The 14,252-nt window shown below is 40.6% G+C and overlaps 1 protein-coding gene across 4 annotated transcripts in view; it reads right to left on the bottom strand.

Annotated features, from left to right (window-relative positions):
• Positions 1–3,800: 3,800 nt before the first annotated feature.
• KCNK10 (potassium two pore domain channel subfamily K member 10) overlaps positions 3,801–14,252 on the bottom strand; it is a 53,293-nt gene continuing 42,841 nt past the window's right edge. For all 4 annotated transcript variants that reach the window (XM_075614600.1, XM_075614601.1, XM_075614603.1 and 1 more), the window contains exons 6-7: positions 10,885–11,027; positions 3,801–4,707 (exon numbers count right to left, since the gene is read on the bottom strand). In XM_075614600.1, the coding sequence (XP_075470715.1) occupies positions 4,096–4,707; positions 10,885–11,027 (755 nt within the window). In that variant the 3' untranslated portion in view covers positions 3,801–4,095. The remainder of the gene's footprint in view (positions 4,708–10,884; positions 11,028–14,252) is intronic.

Below are 14,252 nucleotides of genomic sequence, written 5' to 3'. Positions count from 1 at the left end.
GATTGGGCCACCTGTGCTGAAGCAGGGATATCCTGAAAACCTGACCTGTTAGTGGCCCTTGAGAACTGGACTTGGCCACCCCTGCATTAAATGCATACCAGAGGCAGGCTTTGCATAGTTTTCTTGCTTTTTACCATCCTAAAGGATTGATAAGCGTAGAGGCAAGACATGGACATAGAACTGCCCCCTGCACATAGCTGGGAGTGAGAGGGCCTCCGGGTGCGGGCAGGACACAGGATAACATTCAATAATCTGCTGTGGACAGTGACGGAGAATTGAGAGGGTTGCATCAGAGGGTTTCTGATATTTCACACGAGGTAACAAAGATTTCCCTGGAACATTGGTTCGAGCAATCGTTTCCTGCGCCCAATCGCTCTTGAAACGTGCAAAGCGGCTATAGATGTTACCTTCTTGAAAAGAGCTTTTTTTTTTGTCATTGGTCAATAATACAATTGTGATATGATATGGTTTATCGGAGGATATGTGCAGGTTATCATCACACTGCGGTCAGTGATGTGTATATACCATGTAAATGCTGGTATGATATTCTCAGCCCTACAATCATCAGCATAGAAGTATCTGGGTCCCATTTTTGTTCCCAGACCTCCATGCTCCACTGAAATCGTCCAGCTGGAAGCCTGGTCAGTGTTCCTTTATTTCAGCAGCAGATCAGATGTGGGACCTGGGAAATACTCCCAATTTTCACTCCACCTGTCAATGAAACATTTTGGGACTTGTGTTGTATAGTGAATACTGATGTTAAACATGAACATGTTGGAGGATCATGTATACACACCTTATTCTATATTGTGCCCGGGACCTTATACAAGGAGTTATGAAGCAGTTTAAAGCAGCAAAATGAAAGAGGGATGCTGAGTAATAATGAATTAAACCATTGACTGAAACACAGCCTATTGTAATATGCTGCCAATCCTGTGATACTTTGGAATAGAACATTCTTGATCGGTGCCGCTGTACACGAGCTTCCGCTGTATCACCAGTGACTGCATAGAATGTATTCTAAGAATTTGCAAAGCACACCTGTAACTGTATGAAGCGATGCAGGTAACCTTCACTTCCCCCGAATACTGAGCTACCTGCATACCTGTAGTGCAGAGCTGGCCAACTCCAGTCCTCAAGGGCCAGGGTTTCAGGAGATCCCAACTTCAGCACAGGGGGATCAATCAGTCCCTTCTTCAGCACAGCTGGATCAGTCAATGCTTCAGCACAGGTGGCTCAATCGGTCCCTGCTTCAGCACAGGTGGCTCAATCAGAGGCTCAGTCAAAGACTGAGCCTCTGATTGAGCCACCTGTGCTGAAGCGGGTATATCCTGAAACCCTGACCTCTTGGTGGCCCTTGAGGACTGGAGTTGGCCGCCCCTGCTGTAGTGTCATGCCATTGTGTGACAGTGTGTATCTGCACACTTTCCGCTGTTTTCATAGGCCTCTTCGTAGCACTGCACGTAGACATTCAAACTAGATTAACCATGTCATTGCTGGACATTTTGTTGTGAAGTGGATTTCTCTCAAATGAGTTCCAGATTATTCCAGCCCCAACTTGGTTTATTTAATTTTGCAAATACCGCAAAAGAACTCTGCACAATGTGATGCATATCTTATCCGAGCATGCACAGATACAGTTTCAAGTATAGGACAGATGGTACATATCGTGTGCGTTGGGTTTAAAATGTTGACTGTTAACAAAGTTCAGCCAGCCAAAGTACTTTTTTGTCCTTAGCACCTCACTTACTGACAGTTACCGTTATGGGTACTAAGGAGACACATGACATGGACACTCATGTTTTAGATGTTTAGAGTATACCATAACTGTGAGAGTCTGATGAGTTCTGGACAATATCGTTACAAATGAATGGAATAACACAATACAAGAGTGGACCTGATGTGACCATTACTGAGTGGGACAGTCTGCTAATGAGTGATACTCCCTGGGAAATAGTGAAACTCAAACCACATGAAGACTGCCATCCAAGCACAGAGACCGGTTTCCAATGAGGGCGATACCTTCATATAGGTTTCAGTTGACAGTATTAATATAACCATTACTACCTCTCATGTCACCATTTCAAATATTCACTTCATTTAAAAAGAATGCATTAGCAGATCTTTTAGCCTGCCTCTGCCTGACATGCTGTGCCCCCGAGTAACTGGGACATGCTGTGCCCCCGAGTAACTGGGACATGCTGTGCCCCCGAGTAACTGGGACATGCTGTGCCCCCGAGTAACTGATTGCACTTCTTATATAAACAGAAGAGGCACAAGGGGGGTTATTTTCTAAAGTCTGCCCACGGTAAATCTAAGGCAAAACCAGTGCAAAAGAATTGCACCCAAATTATTAAAGGAAGACACTCATTTGTTTTCTTTGACGAATATGGTGCATGTTTTTTACACTGATTTTGACCCAGTTTTGCAGCCACTTTAGGAATTACACCCTAAGATATTTGTCAACGTAGTTTGAGATGAGGCACCTGTTCTGCAGGAAGGGATGGGAGTTCGATGTTTTGCTGTTGGGCTGTTCTAGTACAAAAACATGACTGCGTTCCTAGAGAAGGAAACTTAGCAACTCTACACTGATCCACTCTTATAAAAAAAGAACCTACGATATGTAGTGTGCAATACACATGGTGAAAATAAATGGAACACAGACGCTCATCGAAATGGACAAAATGTCACCCCCCAGGCTCAGATATCATTATGAGAGAATCAAAAGTCCTGGTTATTCTCTTTTTATTGTTTGTTAGATAAGACCAGTTAATTGATTTGACTATTTAAAAGAATGGGCCATCTGGAGATGTGCAAAAAAAATACAAATAAAGCTAAAATTAAATATCTAAAATACTTTTTTTTAAAGTTACAAAATAGGATGGCACTTAAAGCAGTTAGCACTTCAACATTTGACTCATACTCCTGCACACTCTATCATGTCGTATTTTTCATGTGGGGATTGATTTTGGGGGGGAAATTGCAGTGCCCATCAAATCCTTTGCTGTATCAAAGGGGCACAAAGCCCTGAGAATTGTTTATTAAAATCCCATGACCATCGTCACAAAGCTTTAGGTCTAATCTGAAATTCTCATGATAGAAAGAAAGCTAGGCGTTTCAAAACCTCATGCGACACGCCTGCTTCCTTCTCTGTGTTACAGCATCGAAAACGGACATTTCTTCAGCGATATAAAGTGTCTACAAGATATATAAAAAAACAATACATATGACCTTCCTTGCAATGCTTTCCGGTGACATCTTTCCAACATGTAGGGCTTGGAGAGTCCTAGTCCTTGTTTGCCAGTAGTATCATTGTCACAGTTTTTATTGTTTCTTCTCGTTGGTTATGGTCGTACCCACAGTGTTGCTTATGGTTCAAAAGCTGACGCACAATTATTCTGCTGAGTGTGCTGATGTTATTCTGGCCAGGGTATACCCAGCCGGATATGGAGGTTAGAAAGATGATAAATGTCATTAAAACAATCCTTCTTCTACACAGGTGCCATAAAATGCATATATGTATTTTCCAACTCGCTAACATTTGCTACCCTGTTTCAAATCACAGAGTGAAGAACGCTGCCAGCTCCATAATTCCATGATATTACACCTCGGCTCTCATTACCCGGATCTAACTCCGGGTACCATTCACCATGGTGATCTTGCACAAGTTAACGTGCCCACATTCAGACTCTTCCACCATCATTTCCGCTGCAGAAGTTCATATTTTTTGGCAGTCATATATGGCAACAAAATATTCATTAACGACGTGTATAGAATTCCAAATGAAGTAAAAGTTTGCATAAGGCACGTGTCTTAATATTTCCTTTAAAAAATCCAATCATATCAGGGTTTGTTTGTTTTTGAGTGAAGCATACAGAATGTCACACAATTATTTACCCCCTTCAGTGGTGGAGGGGCGGGCAATGCATGGAATTACTGGCCCCTCCAGCACAGAAGATGATAACGGTTGCTGCTCAGTCAATGTACAGAGCGTTTCTAGGCTCCAGAACGGAAGAAAATGTGCATTTTCTGTCCCGCTCTGCAGCGCCAAGCTGTGTTCTGCTATGATAGAGCAATGATCTCAAAATGAACCCTTCACTTTCTTTCTTCAAGTAATGCTTTGTTTTCCTGCTCCTCTTCTTTGGTTTCACTGGATACGGAGCCATTCTCCATCACCGAATGCTGAATGAAGTCAGAAAGAGTCGCCATGTCAGAGTTTGAAATGCTCTCCGCCTCATCCTCCCTCTTCACTTCATCCACCGCATACTTCCTAAAGTTCTCGTAGATTTTCCGCACGTCCTCCGGAAGGTTCTTTTTCAAGTCCTTGTTTTTCCGCTTCGTCAGCTTTGAACAGTTGGACCCGAACTTGTTGATGATGTTGTCTTCCGATAGCCCCTGTCCATGTAGGTTGAACTGCTCTGCCCCCTTGAGCCTAAGATTGTTGGGCCTGTTGTTGATACTATCTTGGGATGCGGCTTTGAAATGTCCCGTTTCCAGCTCTGCAAAGACAGAGCGTTTCTCAGGAGAGAGCATGTCAAGTGAATGGGCTCTCTGGTCCAGCCCAAGCCTCCGTCTTTCCATACTTCTGATGGTGGCCGCTCTTTGAAGCTTGTCATGGATCTCCACGCTGAGCCGCCTTCGTGTCTCTCGGAACTCTGCTGTTACATTCGCTTTCCACTCGGCTGCATGAGCCTTGATTTCTCCAACCTAAACAATGAAAAGGAAAAAGGTTACATTGCATTCATTCACTAGACCATATTGGGACTTAGGGCTGCTTAGTATCCCCACTTTGTTGCTTAGATTTACCATTAGTTGTGGTTTAAATGCACCCACAGCATAGACCAAACACTCTACGTGCACACTTCTTCATGTGCACTGGTTACATTGTCATTTACACACCTCACGTTCCTGATCTTATTTTTAAAAAAGAGTTTCCATCTTGTTTTTAGCAGGCTTTTTTTTTAGCACAAATATCCCATGAACCATTAAAAGGACCACTGCTGGCTTTTCCCATCATAACAGGAGTGACCAACTCCAGTCCTCAAGTGCCATCAACAGGTGAGGTTATCAGGATATCCCTGCTTCAACACAGGTGGCTCAGTCTCTGTTTATGCACACGTGGCTCAATCAGTCTCTGCGTCAGCATAGGTGGCTGAATCAGTGGCAGAAGACTGAGCCACTTTTGCTGAAGCAGGGATATCCTGAAAACCTGACCTGTTGGTGGCTCTTGAGGACTGGAGTTGGCCACCCCTGATTTAAAAGGATTGCTCTCTCCTGCATTCAAAGCCGAGGGCAATTAAGTGTGTAGACACTAACCATTTGTTGGAAACCAGTTACACACGTCTGTCCTTTCTACAGAAGCTCGTCCTCTGCATTATGAAGCAGAGTGCTTACTGAACTCAAGCGCATGGAAGTTAGTGGTTAAACTGGCTTTAGGAGAGCTATGCCCCTGCCTACCAAAACCCCCTTGCATCTCATGCAGCTCGTAACCGAGCCATGTACCTACAAGGTCAAGTATCTGGCACTGATGTGTTAAATAGGCTTTATAAACTGGCTGCTCTTCACTGCATGATAAACCACATAATATATTTTGAGCAGGGCAAATAGGTTTTCAGTTCCAGCTTCTTTGTTGCCTGCCCATAACATGCTATTTCCTGTTATACAGACGCGCATTCTCTGAGTCAGCATGTGCACGAGAGCTGCACGGACGTGAGCACATTTTAATAACCACCAGATAAGCATTTCACGCGGACTGGAAAGAGAGCTTGTCTCAATCAATCCTGGCCTATCTCTCCCCCGCAAGAATAAGCAGAGTGCAAATCAATAGGGAGCGTGGCTGAATATTTGAGTTGCCGGGTAATAAAGGTTTTATAACAAAGAAGGGAGGGAAATATCCAAAGAATGAGAGAAATCGATGTGCGATAATAAAGCGGCATTCTGTCCAGAAACCGTCAAGAGAACGCGGTCACACTGGAACCCCAACTGTGATATAGTTTTAATCTCAAATTCATCTTTATTTGCAACAATGATATAAAAATGTATCAAATACAGTGAGAATTAAAGTCATGTGAAACTCTTCCTGTGCGGAGAGACTTCATGGCGTTTAATGTTTCTTTATGTGGCAATGAATTATCTCTGGGATTTACCAACGCAGGGGCTCTCAACTCCAGTTCTCAAACCCCTCCAACAGGTCAGGTTTTCAGGATATCCCAGCTACAGCACAGGTGGCTCAATCAGTCCCTGCTTCAGCACAGGTGGCTCAATCAGAGGCTCAATCTTTGACTGAGCCTCTGATTGAGCCACCTGTGCTGAAGCTTAGATATCTTGGAAACTGACATGTTGGGGGGTCTTGAGGACTGGAGTGGAGCCCCCCTGCCTTATCCAAATCGCAAGTTGACACAAGGAAAGTAAAGTAACATGTTCTCGCTGGTCCTCTATATCTTTGGCGTTGACCCTGATGGGAAGGGATCTGAGTAGAGTTTTCTGTAATAGGGTCATTTTAACTGAGTACATTTTGCCAATACAGGAGATCGAATATCTCAACCATGTTTCTAGGTATTTTTTAAGGGATTTAAACATTTGAGCCTAATTGCAATGGTATAATGAATTATAATTCATAGTGATTTTACCACCTAAAGTTGAAATTAATAGACATTAGTTTGGTTATATGCGAGTGAACATTGATATTTATGGCCTCTGATCTGCTACTGTTGACCCTGAAGCCTGAGGCAGCCTCAAACATCCCTAGCACATTACTGTCGTCAGGGCTTTAGTTATTGAGAATATAATATCATTTGCAAATAGGGTCATTTTCAATTCTTGCTTTCCAATCAAGGTACCTGAAATATTTGGGTCTCTACGGATCAGGTTGGCTAAGGGTTCTATTGATAAAGCAAATACTAGGGGGGGAGAGAGGACACCCCTGCCTGATGCCATTTTTAATTGGGAATACAGCAGAACCGCAACCTGAACTTTTGATTGTTGCAGAAGGCGAGATGTTTAATAATCTGGGCCGGTTTACGAAGTTATCTCAGGCCAAAGGTTCGCAGCAAAGAGAAAAGGTAAGACCAGTTAACTCTATCAAAGGCCTTTTCCAGTGAGAATAACATTGTCAGGAGCTTGTCTATTGGGAATAAAACCCACTTGGTCTGGGTGAATAAGAGGAGGTAGAACTTCACTCAGTCTCACCGCCAAGATTTTGGCCAAAATGTTAACATCCAGATTTATTAGTGAGCTAGGCCAATAATTTTGAGCCTTTCACTGGGGAAGTCTGTGCTCTCAAGTAAGCTATTTAATAATTTCATCTGGTGTGGGATCACAATCATAGAAAATTGTTTGTAATAGAGGCCTGTAAAATCATCTGGGCCTGAGCCCTTCGATGCTTTGGGAGATTTTAACACAGATTTCACTTTCTCACAAATTCTATAAATTATGGTGGGTAAAAAGTGTGATAAAACCCCTCCCCCGTACAGTGTGCAGGAAATAAATATATCACTTGTGATCACATTCACGTCTCAGCCAGGTCTGCAACCCTGCCCTTCCCCATTATCACTTAGTATACAGTACCGCCACTGCAGCCAGGGATTCAGGGAAATTAAATGCAAATAAGCACACGTGTCACCTTTTGCTTCATGTCCATTCTAACATAAACCCCTTTATGTGTATGCCTGCCTCATTACACAGCTTTGCAGCACAGCCTAGGTTAATGAAGTGTGGAGCCAGTAACCCTGCTCACAGACAGCTTTTTCAACCTTTTGGGTCTCTTCAGTGTGTGGCTGGTTATACTGGTTTTGCCATGTGAAGTTGGAATAGGTTTCAATGATTCTGATACTGAGTTATAAACCATGAGCTATTAGCAGTGCTTGATACAAGACAAAAATTAGGTAGTACAGTGAGACTAGGTGTTTGCACCAGAGATAAGTTCTTGGGGTTTCCCATACTCCTTAAGTAAACAGCCCTTAAGTAAATACGGCTAATAGGACCTAAAGAGATACACAGTAATTGAGGTGACTTGGATAGTAGTTAAGCTATACATTTACTGACTTATCTGTGCAAATACCATCAAAACATTGCAATATTGAGGAACTATTACAGGAAATCGGAACAGTAAAATAGATTAGTCACTATATAAACAGAGACAATGTATTAATTACAGGAGTACACAAAAGATAACCTTTGGGAGAACATAAAAATCTAATGAATACCATAGCCTTCGTAACATCTCAACATAGAGTTATCTCTAAGCTATTTTAAATATTATATTATATAGTACTGTGATCTGTGACATTTGTGAAAGATACAGTAGACTTATGTGGGAGCTGGCAGAGCCCGTGTAGAGAGCTGTGGATCTTAGTAATTGCTGTAACTTAGCACACAAAAGGCACACCACACGTTACACTTACAAATGGGAAGAACAGCAAATATAAGTAAGTAACCAATACCCATAACTGTATAAACAAAACCAAAGGATATAAAACTTCCACAGGAGTCAGGCGTCCATTCCGTCAAAGTCCAAACGTGTGTAGACAGGGAGTTCTAATAGCACCAACTGGGTAACAGTGATCAGAACATGGTCTCATTTGAAATAAATGACCAAAAAACAGATTACTTGGGTTCAACAAAGACCTTAAACTTTAGAAAGGCAGATTTTAATAAATTGAGGATTAATTTACATCATTGGGGTGATGTTTTTGCAGGGAAAAACGTAGAAGATAAATGAGCAGTCTTTAAAACATTGTTAGAAAAGCACACTTATCAGTGTATACCCTTGGGTAATAAGTATAAAAGAAATAAATGAAAACCAATGTGGCTAAATAAATAGGTAGGGGAGGAAATGGAAAAGGAGAGGAAGGTGTCTAGATTCTTTAAGTCAGAAGGGACGGAGACATCGTATCAGAATTATAAGGAATGTAACAAAAATTGCAAAAGGGCAATCAAATTACCAAAAATGGATAATGAAGAAAGGATTGCAATAGAAATTAATATCAATCCTAAAAAGCTATGTACCTTAATAACAAAAAAATGAGAAAAGAAAATATAGGACCCTTTCAGTGTGAGATTGGCAGGCAGATTATTGGAGATAAGGAAAAACCTGAGGTATTAAACACATTATTTGCCTCTGTGTTTACCAGGAAGAATCAATTTCAATTGTAGTGCCGCAGGAGGAAGCCACAATCTCTATATTGATGAACAATTGGTTAACTGAGGAAGATGTTCATAGGCGGCTTGATAAAATTAAAGTAAATAAGGTACCTGGCCCTGATGGCATACATCCAACAGTTCTCAAGGAGTTAAGCACAGTAATAGCCAAACCATTACATTTAATATTTAAGGACTCCATTTCCATAGGCTCAGTATCACAAGATTGGCGTAAAGCAGATGTGGTGCCTATATTTAAAAAGGGAACTAGATCACAACCGGGGAATTACAGACCTGTAAGCCTGACTTCAGTAGTTCGGAAACTACTTGAAGGTTTAATACGGGATAATATTCAGGAATACCTAATGGAAAACAAAATTATTAGTAATAGTCAGCATGGATTTATGAAGGATAGATCATGCCAAACAAACCTTATTTGTTTCTTTGAGGAGGTAAGTAGGAATTTAAACCAGGGTAATGGTTGATGTGGTCTACTTAGATTTTGCAAAGGCTTTTGATACGGTTCCACACAAGAGGTTGGTGTACAAAATAAAGCAAATCGGACTCTGTAAAAATATATGCCCCTTGATTGAAATTTGGTTGAAGGATAGACAACAGAGGGTTGTCATAAATGGAACTTTTTCAGGTTGGGCTAAAGTTCTGAGTTGAGTACCTCAGGGATCGGTACTGAGACCACTGCTTTTGAACTTATTTATTAATGATCTTGAGGTTGGTATCGAGAGCAAAGGCTCCATCTTTGGCGATGACACTAAATTGTGTAAGGTAGTAGAATCAGAGCAGGATGTAAATTTCTCTCCAGAAGGACTTGGAGAGACTGGGAACTTGGGCAAATAAATGGCAGATGAGGTTTAATACAGATAAATGTAAGGTTATGCATTTGGGAAGCAAGAATAAAAAGACGAATTACAAATTAAATGGGGATAAATTAGGGGAATCCTTGATGGAGAAGTATTTAGGAGTGCTTGTAGACAGCAGGCTTAGCAATAGTGCCCAAAGTCATGCAGTAGCTGCAAAGGCGAGCAAGATCTTATCTTGCATTCAAAGGGCAATGGGTGGAAGGGAAGTAAACATAATTATGCCCCTTTACAAAGCATTAGTAAGACCACGCCTTGAATATGGAGTACAATTTTGGGCACAACTCCTTGGAAAAAACATTATGGAACTAGAGAGAGTGCAGAGAAGAGCCACCAAATTAATAAAGGGGATGGACAATCTAACTTATGAGCCCCCCATCTCACTTTTTTAAAGAAAAAAAACCCATAATAAAACTGGCCATTTAGAACTGCGCCTTTAGATGAATATGTCATGACACAGCATAGTATGATATGCTGCAAAGGTTAATGTCTTGGTGATAAGTTAAAGGAGAAAGGGATAAAGTGAGAGGATAGCAACAATTATTTAAAAGGCTGAAGTCTGTAGCTATTTTGGGTGCAAATGGATCTCCCTCTGTACAAACTGTTGATGGTATATAGCTGTGCATCCTAATTGAAATATATAGAAACCTGTATCACACACACACACACCTCTACTATTAGAGGCTCCTATATAATATGCTGTGAAGACAGTTCCTAGTGCCAGAGAAGAGATCAACTTTACTCAAATTAATATGGCTAAAATCTTTCCTAGCACAGGGAAGGGGCTTAACAGCATATTGAATATAGGGGCAGAGACCCTCCCCAGTTTCCTCAGGTCACTGGTTACAAAGTACTCTGGCAGCAACAATACCTCTTCTTTTGTTTTCTTGGATATGACCCGTAGCCAGTCTCCAATCATACTCAGGACAGCGGCAAAGTATGCGAGGCCAACCAGGATCCAGAACCACACCAAAGGCTTGTACCATTCCCGGTAATTGATGTCTGTATTTCCCCCTGGAAGAGAAGCATAGTTGTATTTTCCAAGTTTGTTCATTTTAACTGATGAATAGTAGTCTCCTAAATCAACCTGCAATGAATCAGCACCTCCACGTGATCCCTTTGGGGCATATGTATCAAGGGAAAAGTGGAACCCTTCTGGGGCAAAATCACTGCACCACATGTACCTAAGAAAAATGTCCCATTGAAATCAATAATGGAGCCATGTGATACATTTATTGTTACAGTAACTACCCAAAGCATGGTTCTGTTTTGTAACCTTCCTGTTTTGTCCTGATTTTTACTGCTGAATTGTTCCATGGTTATCTAGTTTGGAAACAGATCAATGGAGGATCTAGGATCTATTCAATATAGACATCATTTGTATTAATATTTTTATGATAATATGTATGTAGTAAAATGTCATTGTACATACCCAAGTACAGCAATACTGGTGTTTCAATACCTTTGCAATGCAAAGGAGGGGGGAAATTCAAGCAGAAGACAATCAGCCATCTGAGAAATCCTTATCTGTGATCTCATCCAATTAGGGATGCTTTAAATTAATTAAGCCCATTTCAATTAGTCTGTGCAGTTGTGCGGATTTGAATACAGATATGTAATGAAGATATCTAGCAGCTACTGCTCTATATGTATTTTTCACACCCTGAACACCGCACAGGTGACACTTGCATGTCATGACATATTGTGATATACTGAGGCAGAGTATATTCTCACACCAGATTATTTAAAGGGAAGTGCAGTTCTCTGTATAACCTCACGCTCACCCCATTGAGTGCTATGACTTGGCAATGCATTGGGCACTGAGAGGGTTAAACACGTGTGTTACTGTTATTTATTTATGGGTTTTATCACATGTGAAAAATGGCAATCTTGGGCCCATTCTAATGAAAGTCCGAAGGCCCCTGGGGTGAATGAAAGGCTGATTCTAACCATTATGATTATTTGGGGGATGTATCAAGCCAGACGTGATGCAATAGTGGGGTAAAAAAAAATATATATATATATATATATCTCAAGAAAAAAGAAAAAAGTATTAGCGCCTAACCAAAACCCCACTGACACAGGACTGGATGTGAAGATACTAAATTAAAAGTTATAAGCAATAACCATGTATATAAAAATACAAATAAATAAAAGAAAATAAAAAATAAAAATAAACCAATAAAACCACAAAAAAGATTATATGTAAAATATACAATACAGGTGAAAGTCCAATCCAAAAAACACAGTCCTTCCGAGTCTTTGCAGCCTGAAAAGAGGGACCACCAAATCCCTCATGGATATCTAAGAAAAAAACAGGAAAAACAGGCGCACTCATAGTGTAGTAAGTTAATAAATTTATATTGGACTGGTAAAGGTAAAATTGCGCACTCACAAACAAAGCAAGAACATAAGCAGTTGTGAGTATTCTCAATCGCCAACAGTGCAGGATACCAGCAAGGCAAAGCGTCTCCGGGGCTCCACCAGGAGAAGCAGATTCACCGTTCCCGTCGCCTCTGTATGCCGAGTACTTCCTCACTTGCGAGGGTTGTGACGTCAGCGGGAGAGTTTGAATAACCTCCGATTCCTCACCGCAAGCTGGCAGGCTCTGTATCCGTAGGATGGCAAGGCAGACGTTCTGGGGCTCCACCATGTGCAGCAGACAGCACCCTCGAGTCGCCTCTGTGTGCCGGGAAATCCCCCACTCAGGTCGGAGTCCCGCGAGAACTGCGACGTCAGCGGGAGCTTGTTTCTAACTCTACACCGCAAGGCGCTCTGTATCCGTCAGACTCGATCAATATGACATTGAAAATAATGTCCAAATGCCACTGTGCTGTGAATGCGCATATAAAAACATATAGATCAATATGTGATATAAAAAATATAATTCTGAAACGCACCCTACGCGTTTCGTCCTTAAGACTTCATCAAGGGGTATATAAATGACATGGAACTGCAAACCTATTATAGACATATGTTGACCAATCATAGCTAGACATAACTAATTGCATAATTGACAACAAGAGAGTGGTTTATATATTAACCTCTTTCACTGCTGGTACTGATCAGAATAAATCTGAAAAACTACAATATATAACGATAAAACAATGTATAGTGTTGTAACAATACTTTCAGAGTAGTGAGAAACAATCAAACCACACAAGCATATAGAAAAATATATACATGCCTGTATATTGGGTTGAACTGCGTAAAAGAACAATATTATCTAATAGGAGAAAAAAGAGACACAGAAGGAATCAATAATGGGCACAAACTGTGTCCATCACCATCAATGTATAATACATAATAGGTAGATATTGATAACATATTTTAATATATTTTAATAGAAAGAAAATTAGACCAATAACTATATATAATGGATATAATAAATATATGTAATTAAATGATCAGCATTGAAGGAGGATAAACAGAGAGAACAGAACACAGATGAAGAGACCAATGGTGGCTTTTTGGCAGCTATAGAACTAACGTAAATAAAATAAAATAGAAATATAATTATTAATAATGATAAATAAGAATAAATGTATGTAAATATTAATTGTATAAATGTACCATATATTATCTTTATTAATTTAATAATATCAACAAAAATAATAGTAACAATAAATATAAATATATATTAGTGACTTGTGTAATGAATCAGCACATAATTCATCAATTATAATACAGGATAGCATACTCCGCAGGGAACAAGAAACTTCCAGAGGAGCCAACCCATGTGAATAACTAGTGTAAAATAAACTAGATGAGCCATGTATAAATATTAACAATATTGAATTGGATATTACAAAATGACAGATGTCACCGGAGGGAACAAGATGCCTTGTTCAAACCAGATGTCCAGAGAGACCCGTCACTCGTAGAGACCAAAAATTACAGAGGAACAAGAAATTTACACTCATACCACTGTGCTGATATCAATGGTATCATTAAGACCATTGGGATGTAATGTCCCCAGAACATAAACCCAATAGGTTTCCCTGATACTCAACTGTTTAAATCTGTCACCCCCCAAAAAGGAGGGTGGAATATGTTCTATGCCCATAATGGAAAGGGAGCAAGGATTTTTTCCATGGATATTAGTAAAGTGACGTGACAAGTTGTGTAATTGATAACCATGTATTACGTTTCTTCGATGCTCAAGGAATCTAATACTTAGGACTCTAGAAGTGCGGCCCACATTTTGCAGGCCGCACTGACATGTTATCAGGTATACCA

Source organism: Ascaphus truei, chromosome 9 (assembly GCF_040206685.1).
Source record: "Ascaphus truei isolate aAscTru1 chromosome 9, aAscTru1.hap1, whole genome shotgun sequence".
Lineage (NCBI taxonomy): Eukaryota > Metazoa > Chordata > Amphibia > Anura > Ascaphidae > Ascaphus > Ascaphus truei.
This window is presented reverse-complemented; position numbering and strand designations above follow the sequence as displayed.